This window comes from Hylobates moloch, unplaced genomic scaffold (genome assembly GCF_009828535.3).
Source record: "Hylobates moloch isolate HMO894 unplaced genomic scaffold, HMol_V3 SCAFFOLD_17, whole genome shotgun sequence".
In the NCBI taxonomy this organism is placed as follows: Eukaryota; Metazoa; Chordata; class Mammalia; order Primates; family Hylobatidae; genus Hylobates; species Hylobates moloch.
In genome coordinates, this window is record NW_026652292.1 from 28,407,822 (window position 1) to 28,419,216 (window position 11,395).

General features: G+C 42.6%; 1 protein-coding gene across 8 annotated transcripts in view; it reads right to left on the reverse strand.

Annotated features, from left to right (window-relative positions):
* The window catches only part of DROSHA (drosha ribonuclease III), a 131,220-nt gene extending 119,826 nt beyond the window's left edge, over positions 1-11,394 (reverse strand). For 2 of the 8 annotated variants that reach the window (XM_058430119.1, XM_032135357.2), the window contains exons 1-5: positions 11,267-11,390; positions 10,071-10,197; positions 8,327-8,392; positions 5,387-6,220; positions 486-578 (exon numbers count right to left, since the gene is read on the reverse strand). In XM_058430119.1, the coding sequence (XP_058286102.1) occupies positions 486-578; positions 5,387-6,220; positions 8,327-8,346 (947 nt within the window). In that variant the 5' untranslated portion in view covers positions 8,347-8,392; positions 10,071-10,197; positions 11,267-11,390. Of the gene's footprint in view, positions 1-485; positions 579-5,386; positions 6,221-8,326; positions 8,393-10,070; positions 10,198-10,656; positions 10,803-11,266 lie in introns of all 8 variants that reach the window. The other 6 variants (XM_058430117.1, XM_058430118.1, XM_058430116.1 and 3 more) reach the window with 6 other exon arrangements.
* Position 11,395: the final 1 nt, after the last annotated feature.

Genomic DNA, 11,395 nt, shown 5'->3' on the forward strand with positions numbered 1-11,395 from the left:
GTCAGATTCTAGAGTGCTGTTCTTCATTACCATTATATTAATGTAAGACCACAAAATTTTACTCTGGGATATAGAATTGATTACACCCTTTAAGTTTTGGGTGATAGCAATCTCAATGTCATTTTCTAATGAAAATATGACTGCAGTTTTGCTCCTTTTTTCTGAAACATGTAAATTTAAGAGCATAATTATGAATTTCCAAGGTTTTTTAAAATGATTAATGTAGAGTTTTATAGCACTGTGGTCAGAAAAAGTGGTCTGTATAATTTCTAATTTTTGGAAATTTATCAAGATTTTCCTTGTGCATAATCAATGCATCTGGAAAGTAAAGTCTTTTAAATTACAGGCTGCTTGAGCTTTCCACAGGTCATCTTGGACAGACTCTGAGGCCATTATGAAGACTTGGCTGTTGCTCCATACAAGCACAAAATCTGAATTCAAGGAGATAATCCTATGACTTCTTTCAGTGTCAACTCCTTGCTTACCTTCCAGATCTCTTATACTCTTTTTTGTAGGACCTTTCCAGAGATGGTGATCTTCGGTTGTCTCGATGCCTGTGTCTCTCCCGTTCTCGCTCTCTTAAAGGAATTAATACACAGAGCTGTTTTCAACAGAAAGACTCAAAAACACCATCTCTTTTCACTGAATTCATCTTCTAAATAAATGGACCACATCTAGGAATTTTTCAGGCACTATTCACTGGGGGACATTTTTATGCCTTCTTAATTTATTAGAGGATAAAGGAGCTTTTCACCTTACAGAAGTTAACTAACTTGGAGAATTTTTGTAGTTTTCTTTAAAGAAAGAAGTCATACGTGATGCTATGCAATAATGGGAATTTTATCCTAATCTTCCCTTAAAACCTTGCAATCAGCCAATCCTTGGTTATTTAACCTAGAGGGAAAACTCTAAAGAACTCCACATCCTATTGATTTCTAAAAAATGCTCATTTCACCTATCAAATAAATGTAAATTATAAAGCTTTTATAGTGAAAATTAGGACAAGGTTCTATAATGAAAGAGCTCTTAATGCTTATGGCTTATAGGCTTGAGTTGTAGATCTAGCTATCACTAACCTGCCATGAGGCCATGACTAAGTCACTTGAATGCTATTTTTCATCTGGAAAAAACTAAATAGAGATGTTGGGCTTACTTAATGTAAAAAAAAAAAGATGAGGAATTTTTAAAACCTTCTCATGTAAAACTGGGGTTTAATAATATTAATAGCTTTTGAGCCTATTTAACAATGAGGATCTAGAAGAGAAATCTGAACTCTAGTGTGTCTGAATCAGAACTACAAGTCTAAAGGAAGTAACCTTCCAATCTTAGAATAGGAAAAATAAAATGCTATATTAACCTGAGTCCAGAAAGAAGACCATAAAAATGTTTGAACTCAAAAATATCCCCCAACCTATCGCCAAACAGAAATGTCAATACATTGAAAATAGAACTTACAAAACTGACAGAGATCGGTGAGTGCTTAGGTATTAAAACAGAAATTGCTTTCTACTTAAAGATTCCCCTGTTCTAAAGGAAGACTCCTTTGAATAATGTTTCTGATATATATACGATCCTCAGATATATACCAGCTATCCCAAATAAAGCAGCCAGAGATTTGGATTCTACATTCTTCATCTCATACACTTCTAAAATCACAGTTTACATTTGGGCAGTAAATCTTAGTTATTGTATAGAAATTAGTGAACCATGCCACATGTCAAAGATACATGTCATCTGTAATGGCACGGCTGTTGAAAAGAATAATTGCCTACATTTCCAAATAAAAACCCTAATTAGAGGATATTTGTAATTTTTTTTTCACCATATAGCCAATAGAATTTTGCATTTAAGAATAACACTTCTAATGATGACTGGTACCTCTGAGTGGGTAGGACTTGAAGAGACCAATTTGGATATAAATCACATTAGTAACACTATGAAGACAAATTCATTTAAAGCAAGAAAAGCTATGTTTGTGTTACTTTTCCCAAGATTCTTCCTTGTTTGCAAACATTAAGATATTCCTTAGGTACGTTAGGCTAGTTCTCCAATAGCTACACATTTACTGTCACAAGGACAGCCGTGAGAATTCTTGCGTGGTAGCACTCCCTAGCTAGGTGAAGCCCAGTGCACACATCCTTACCACTCTGCTCAACAGTGTGCCTGGTGCACTACATCTGCCTGTAGCGATTTCTTTCCTTATCCCCTGGAGTAACTTTCATTTTTCATGACAACAAATACATATATCCACTTCTTCACAGACCTTTTCCAAAAACAGTCCACCCTAAGACAATCTTGCAATTGTTATTCAACCACATTTTGGAGGCAGAGAAAAATAGGGAAGACAGAATTTGTAAAAGGATAGATTCACTTACCCCAAGAAGCAGGGCAGGGGCGGCCAGAGAACATACTATAGAATTTGCGTAAACTTAACACAATCCAAATTTATGAAGTTTCAGTTTTCCCCATATACTTCTAGAAGTTATATTAGGACTTCATATGCTCCATGTTTGTTTCACAGAAGCATGCCATATCAGACAGATGACTGACATTCCACCTAATTAATATCCCAAAGGGAGCTAATTATAATGTAGCTATGCCACTAGGCAGCTCCAGAGGAAATGCCCCAAGCACATTATAAAACAACTCGAATATAAATAAAGACCATTTTAGAAAGATATAGATCCTCATAGTAAAGGAGTGTGGTTTAGGATAAATCAGGTTAGAAGTAATTCTTATGACACTTGATTTTACTGAGATCCTCAATTCACAGGACATCTGAGTTTCTTCTAACAAATACATAACTCAAAGTTGAAGCCTTGATGGAAAAATTTAGGATTTACAGCACAGCCCTGACAACTCCTCTAATTATAGCATCTCAAAACAGAGGGGGAAATACAACACTATCTAGAATGTTTGCTGCAAAATGTTTTCCCAGAAACAAGATTATTAACAATTACTTTAGAGTCTGAAGAAAACTATTTACAAACTACTCTTTCCAGTTAACATTTGCACTATAAAACTGTAACATTAACTATCACATGCCAGCCAGGAGCGGTGGCTCACACCTGTAATCCCAGCACTTTAGGAGGACGAGGCAGGCGGATCACCTGAGGTCAGGAGATCGAGACCAGCCTGACCAACATGGTGAAACCCTGTCTCTACTAAAAATACAAAAATTAGCCAGGTGTGGTGGCAGGTGGCTATAATCGCAGCTACTCAGGAGGCTGAGACAAGACAATCGCTTGAACCCAGGAGGCAGAGGTTGCAGTGAGCCAAGATCGCGCCATCGCACTCCAGCCTGGGGGACAAGAGCAAGACTTTGCCTCCAAAAAATAAAAATAAAAACTATCACATGCCTATGCCTCTGCCAACTAGTCCATCACAGAATATTGACCAGAAACAGTAGTTCATGCTGAAAAGATTTTTAAAGTCTACCAACTCTCACTCAGCTTTGGCCCACCAGAAATCAGTCATCCCTACAAGAAACACATTCCCTTCTACCTTCTACCAGGCCACAGGGAGAGGCAACAAAGCATTTTCCTTCTGAGCACTAATCCCTCTCTTCAGGACAGAGAACGACCACTATCATTTAATTTACTGGCAAAATGTTCAGTCAGAACCAAATTGATAGAGCCATGAGAAAAATGTGGAAACAGATGTGAACTGGTTCCTGAAATCAGCTGCAGAGCAACAAGAGCCAAGACCAGCTCTCTGCAAACCCAGAGTGAAGTGACTTGGTCTGGGGAGCTCAAACGCTTTTAGCACAAAAGTCCACAAGACAATGAAGGTAAGTACACTAATGGGGAAAGAAAGAGAAGCACCATTATTAGCTTGACAACGGAAGACCTCAAATCTTCATCAACGTAAGAGTTCACTGAGGCATAAATAAACATTGCACAATTGATATGTCTTTTATTTTTCCATATAAACCAATGGTTCTTAGGCTTTTGGGATAACAGACTCATACCCTCCTCTTTGAGAACCTGATGTAAGCTTCCTTATAGAAAAACATACACACAAAAAAGTTGCATATAACTTCAGAGTATTTCTGTGAGCCCAGCTAGAATCCCAGTTTTAGAAATGCCTCCTTGAAACATTATTTCTCTCATATTTATGCATATTTGGTCTCTTGAAAAAAGAAATGTAATATAGAATGAAACAGTATTTTTAAAATACAACTTTCTTCAGTAAGAATCCATTTCAATGCAACAAAATCGGATTAAAAGCAATTTTGGGCCAGGCATGGTGGCTCACATCTGTAATCCCAACACTTTAGGAAGCCAAGGTGAGTGGATCACTTGAGTTCAGGAGCTTAAGACCAGCCTGGCCAACATGGTAAAACCCCGTCTCTATTAAAAGTACAAAAATTAGGCCAGGTGCGGTGGCTCACGCATGTAATCCCAGCACTTTGGGAGGCCAAGGGGGGCTGATCACCTGAGCTCAGGAGCTCGAAACCAGCCTGGCCAACATGGCAAAATCCCGTCTGTACTAAAAATACAAAAATTAGCTGGGCGTGGTGGTGCACGCCTGTAATCCCAGCTACTCAGGAGGCTGAGGCTGGAGAATCACTTGAACCCAGGGGCAGAGGGTGCAGTGAGCCGAGATCGTGCCACTGCCCTCTAGCCTAGGCGACAGAACAAGACTCCATCTCAAAAAAAAAAAAAAAAAAATTAGCCGAGTGTGGTCGTGTGCACCTGTAATCCCAGCTACTTGGGAGGCTGAGGTGAGAGAATTGCTTGAACCCAGGAGGTGGAGGTTGCAGTGAGCTGAGATCTCGCCATTGCACTCCTGCTTGAGCAACATAGCGAGACTCCGTCACAAAAAAAAAAAAGATATTTTGAAAACTAACTTTTGTAATGTGTAAATAATCTTACTTCATTTTTACAAAGAAACCAACCAAGAAGGCAACAATGCACAATAAATTTCCACTTATCCTAAAAATCAGAAAAGTCCTGCCTGTTAACTAATTTGATTCTTTATTAACATGCAGATCGCCAGTTCCAAAAAAACTCAAATGCTATAACCTGATGTGATGATCACATTGAACATAATTTAATCTATGATAACACAAAAAATACAAGTTCTTTCATCTCATGGGATCATCATTAAAATGTCAACTGTATTATGCAGAGTAAAAGTCTTATATTCACTGAAATGAATCTACACTGATATATTTGGAATGCTTTTTAAGAGCAATTTTTTTCTGACATCAACTTATTTGTCAGTTGTTTCTTCCTCTTGAAAACAGAGTCCAAAATGTGCTTCCTTTCCTTATATAAATCAAGATGCACTACTGGATCCTTTTGGTTTGGTTGTCATAAATGGAGAATGACTGTGCCTGGGCCTCTGCAGTTCATTAAAGAACTACACACAAGTGGTTTACCTGCTCCGCTCGTAGCTGCGGTGGCGAGATGGTGTTCTCCCTCGGTCATAATCAGATCTGTACCGGCTGTCTTGTCTTCTCCTGTCAGGACTGCGGCCTCGCTCCCGCCGATCCAGGGACCGATGCCTCTCACCTCGCCCATGACTGTGATCTCGGTGCCTGTGGTCATCATAGTGTTTCAGCCTTTCTGGGGACCTTCTCTCACTGGGAGCCTTTGGGAGTGGGTATGGAGGGAGATGTCTGAAATGAGGACTACTGCTGTTATTAGCACTGGGCAGGAAAGAACTAGGGTTGTTCTGGAAACTATTAAAACTGGGAGGTGGGAAGTTGTGGTGAGAATAGCCCGGAGGGTACTGATAATTAACCTGCTGTGGCATGACTGGAGGGGGCGGGGGATGAGGCATGGAGGGAGGGGGCATCATGAAGGGGAAAGTGCCTTGTCCAGGAGGTGCCCCAGGGACTGGGGGGTTATTAGGACAAGGCATTGGTGGTGGCATGGGAGGAAAACAAGGAGGAACTGGGAAGGGGTGCCTCATCTGGTGGTTGGGGAAAGGAGGCCTGATTGGGCAAGGGGGAAGAGGGCCTTGCGCTGATGGAGGCATGGGTGGGGGGAAGGGTACAAAGTCTGGTCGTGGAGGGAGAAAATTGGGGGCTGGAGAGTTTGAGAAAGTGGTGGAAGGGGCACTTGGAGGTTCATATTGATATTGCACAGGAGGCTGCTGAGGGTGAAGCAGCCTCAGATTTTGGGGCCTAAAGGATGGTGCTGAGGGTCTGGCTCCATGTCCTCCTCGTCCTCGGGGACACCCTCGTCCCGGGTGGAACGACATTCTGTGACTTCAGGGCAGAAAAGAAAAACAGAAAAGTTTTTTTAAAAAATAATCCTCACTGTGTAAATAGGGTTTCATAAATACCTGACCATCTTGATGAGCAACTCAAAGACCCCCTAGTCAAACCACTGGAATAGGCCACCCATTTAATACTGGGTTCCTGCTAATATCTGAAACCCTCATGCTCAATAAACTCCTCTTCCCTTTCTTGGCCACCCAGCCCACTGCCATGTTTAGTCCCTGGACCGACCATTCCTTAAAGCTGCTCCACTTCCAAAATGACCAATTCAACATCCCATTGTTCACCATTTGCTGTCATGCCTTCGCTCAAGTTCCCCTCTGATCTTGACCTCACAAGATCCCCAGCCCCCACTCCCATCTCCAAATGCATATTTGGGATTACCATCCTCCCTCTGCAATCCTCCACCTCTCCCCACTACCAGACCCTTCACAACAGCATTTGAAAGTGCTCAGGTCTATTCCAGCATAAAGTACTTTCCTCGGCCTCCAGGTCTCCCGTGACTTTACCCCTTCTTTGTCCTCCCCTTCACAGTCAAATGACCTGAAAAAGTTGCTACAGACTGAATGTTTGTGTCCACCCCAAAATTCATGCTGATGAAACCATAATGCCGATGTCATGCTCTATGGAAGTGGGGACTCTGAGAGGTAATTATGACGGGATTAGTGCCCTTATAAAGAGAGAAAGAGAAAAGAAATCCCCGCCACCCACCCCTTACCAGGTGAGACTACAACAAGAAGGCAGCCACCTACAAGGCAGGAGGAGGGCGTGCATCAGAAACCTGGCTGTGCTGGTACCCTGATCTCAGACTGCCAGCCTCCAGAACTGTGAGAAGCAAATGTTTACTGTTTAAGTTACCCAGTCTATAGCATTTAGTCATGGCAGCCCAAGCTAAGGCAAAAGTGTATATACTTCCAACTCACTCTAATCTGACTTCAGCTTCCACCACCACTCCAATAAGTGACATGATCAGTGCCCACCTTGTCTTGAAAACCAAAGGTCATTTTCAATCACCTTGCTTGATCTCTGTGCAGCAATCAGTCTAGTTGCCTCCCCGTTTGCCTCCCCAGCCCCCACCCCCATGGACGCGTTTCTTGGCTTCCTGACGCCTTCACTGTGGCCTTCCTACTTCTCTGGCTGTTCCTCCTGGCAGTCTCCCATACCAGCTTCTTCTCTGCTAGGGTGCCTTTAACCATCTGGTATTCCTCAGGGGTCTAGCGCAGGCACTCTGCTCACTCTCTCTTCCAAAGTGACGCTACCCACCTGTACTGCTTCAATTAACATCAATCTGTCAGAAACTCCCAAGTTACACCTTTAGCCCACAACTTCTGAGCTCCAGACCCACACTGCCGATTACCAACCCCATCTCTCTCGAGTGTCTCACTGACTCTGCAAATTCAACATAACATATGCTAAAAGGAATTAATGACCTTCCCCTCCAAGATAAACATTTGCTCTTTTCCTAGTATTTCCTATCTCAATAAATGACACCATTAGTGGTCCTTAAGACATATAACAGGGAATCATCTTACTTGTCCTCCCTCACCCCCCATCCTTAGCTAAAAATTTACTTTAAAATTGCTGTCACTTATATGGCAACTATCCCTTAATAAAAAATAAAAAATCCTATTGTTTCTGCTTCATAAATATTTCCTGAATTCATCTGCTTCACACCATCACCTCTTACATGGCTATTACAATAATATCCTTGCTGGCCTTTCTACAACCACTGTCACTGACCCCAGGGCTTTGTTAGGTTCCTTGCTCTCACAACACTCTGTGCTGCTTCTTAGCAGGTCCTGCAATAATTTCAATCCACCTACTAAGGACCTAATTCCACCTTCAATGTCTGCCTGCACCTCGGAACTGCAAGCGCTGTCAGGGCAGCACTCTGGGATTTCTATTAACTGTTCTGGTCTGGTTTCCTAGTCCTGTGCATGGCCCTCTGTTGTACTGTGCCCACTGTTGAAAGAATGAGCACATTATCCCCTCTCCCCATGTATCTAAATCCTTTCCACCCTCTATAGCCCAGCACCAATGTTTGTTCCTCTCTCGGTTCTCCCAAACTATTGCCATTCCCATCACAGCACTCACCATGTGTTGCCCTGCATCATGATGTACCGCCTGGATATGTCACATCTTCCACAGAGAATATAAGCTCTAAAAAACAGAAAGAATAAAACAGACATAAACATGTTTCCCAAACTGCCAAGGCTACAAAATATTTCTGCAATTACCATAACACTGATTTTGCAGTTTCCAATACACTTAGCCTACTAACAAAATTAAAAGCATGTTGAACTGTGTTAAAGTTTCCAACTAAATTTTTAATGTCCTTAAATTTTAAAATGTCATTATTACTAGTTTTGCCAACTCAAAACTATCAGCAGCTAAAAAGACTTATAGGCATAGATCATCTCTAATTTGTTAAAAGACTTGGGAAAAATATCATTTCCCCTCTCCCCCTTCATACTCTCGTTTCCCTCATGGTAAAAACATGTAGGCACAGGCCGAGCATGGTAGTTCATGCCTGTAATCCCAGCACTTTGGGAGGCCGAGGCAGGCGGATCATGAGGGCAGGAGATGGAGACCATCCTGGCTAACATGGTGAAACTCCGTCTCTACTAAAAATACAAAAAATTAGCCAGGCATGGTGGCGGGCGCCTGTAGTCCCAGCTACTCAGGAGGCTGAGGCAGGAGAATGACATGAACCCAGGAGGCAGAGCTTGCAGTGAGCCGAGATGGCGCCACTGTACTCCAGCCTGGGCGACAGTTTCAAAAAAAAAAACAAAAAAAACCATGTAGGCATAGACCAAACACAAAAATCACAGTAAGACCAGCATTCAAATTCAAACATAACCACAATCTTGTTAACACACCAGTTAATGATTCTTGATTTTCATTCTCAGTTCCTCCCACAGAAAAACACTGTAAACATGAATCATTTTCCAAATACTTGAACTTCAGCAAAACATTTTTTAAAAACTCACATAAATATTGAGTACAAAAAGCTTTAACATAGAAACATTTTCCTAAAGTCTTTCTAAAAGTCTCATCAATAGAACTTTACTATGTAGGCTTCCAAATGGCTCATGAAGATAACTTCAGATTATGTTAGCAGTCAGTGTGCTTAATAAATAATAGGCACCAAATAATATCTGATTTTTTTTTTTTTTTTTTAAGACACAGGGTCTACTCTGTCCCTAGGCTGGAGTGCAGTGGTGCAATCACAGCTCACTGCTGTCTCTTACTCCTGGGCTCAAGCAATCCTCCCACCTCAGCCTCCAAAATAGCTGGAACTACAGGTATGAGTCACTGTGCCTGACTCCTTATTACTATTATCCAGTCCAGTACCCTCATGATAAACCTGGGGCCCAGACAGGTGCTCCTGCCACCACAGGGTGCTCACTGCCAACAGAATCAAGTTCAAACTCTGTGCTTGGCATTTAAGGCCCTATTGACTCTGGACCCAGGCTTGTCCTCCAGTACCTTCCCCGGAAAGACCCTACTACCCTATGTTTTCCCAACGGATTACCATTCAAGTACAAAGAACCAGCTAGTTCTTTGCTCCCGTTCTCCTCTCTAAAATCTCCCACCCTAGGCAGAGGTTGCAGTGAGTTCAGATCGTGCCATTGCACTCCAGCCTGGGCAACAAGAGCGAAACTCCATCTCAAAAAAAAAAAAAAAAAAAATCTCCCAACGTATGAATCTGCCCAGTGATTTTCTATCCATCTACCAATCTTAAAGGCCACCTCCTCTATGAAGCCCTTCCTGATTCCCTTAGGTAATCCCATTCCCTCTAGACTTAGTCTATACTTAATCCTTTTACAGCACTTACCAGAGACTGCCTCATATCACAGTGAAGTATGCACATGTCTAACTCCTCCACTAGATTATCAGCTCCTTGATGATATGGGTTGATTCACAGTCATTTCTGTATCCTTCACATCCCCGGGAAAAGCAACCTACACACAGTAGGTGGTCAATAAATGTTTACCGTCTCACCAATAGTATATGTTTCCATGTTGCTACTGTACATTTCCCTTCCTTGTACCTCCGCAATAGAAAGCAGACCTTTTCACTGAGTCATGCAATATTTAATGAGCCCATACATGGGAAGCACTGTCCCAGGCCCTGTAGACTCAGAGATAAGTAAGACACACAGCCTGTAGGATTCAAGGAACTCAGAACCCACATCCAAGTAAGTGTTTTAAAAATACAAAATAATGCAATAAACACACAAAAAAAGAGGTATGTGCAGGGCTTAGGGGAACACAAAGGTGTGTGCTGCACCTAGAGGTGGGCAAAAGTCAGGGTCAAGAACACTCTTGTACAGTGTGTAACAAGAGCTCAACATTCACTGCCAGATCCTCATGGATATTTCTGTAGTTAGAAAATCTAAAAATACTCATCATGAAATTGACCTATTGAAGGCATAGTCCGACTGTGTTGTGGATGCAGACTTTAACTCAAAAGTCAAGGAATTCACTGCAACTGGTAAAGTAACTCTCTTTTCTCCGTCTGTCTCTTCTCAGTTGCGGTTTGGAAGCAGAGACACTGAAGGAGCTGTCTTGAATAGTTAACACGGCCAGAACGTCAGTGCATGTAAAAAGAATTTTAAAGTGTGACTACATTTTTATTGAGAACTCCCTTTTTCCCCAGGTGGATCTGCAGGGCAGTCACCTTCATCCTGATCCATAACTGCACATTTACTGTTTGCATCTCCCGCCAGATGGTACGCCCCACGAGGCAGGCGCTGAGCTCAGGATCTCACTCCCCTCCGAGAGCCGGGCGGCCCCAGGCCTGGACCACAGTGTGTGCTCCACAAATGAATGAAAGATCTCCTTTTTCACTTCCACGTATTTGCGGGATCCAGGCCTAGGGTCGCTCTTTTGCCCTTAGCTGCAGATCTGAAGTGGGGCTGCCCGACCCCAATTCCCGGACGCCTTTCACCCCAGCCCCGGAGACTCCAGCCCCGTTTAAATCCTGACACTCGGAAACTCTCTTCTAACACTTGCAAGGTACCCCTTTTACCTATAAAAGGCTCTCGGGCCGCGAGATCGCCGTCAGAGCAAAGCCAGGCTACTACTGCAGGTACCAAGACAGTGGCGCCGCCCGCGCCTCCGGAACAGGAAACCGGGGGAATTAAAAAGGAAACCTGAG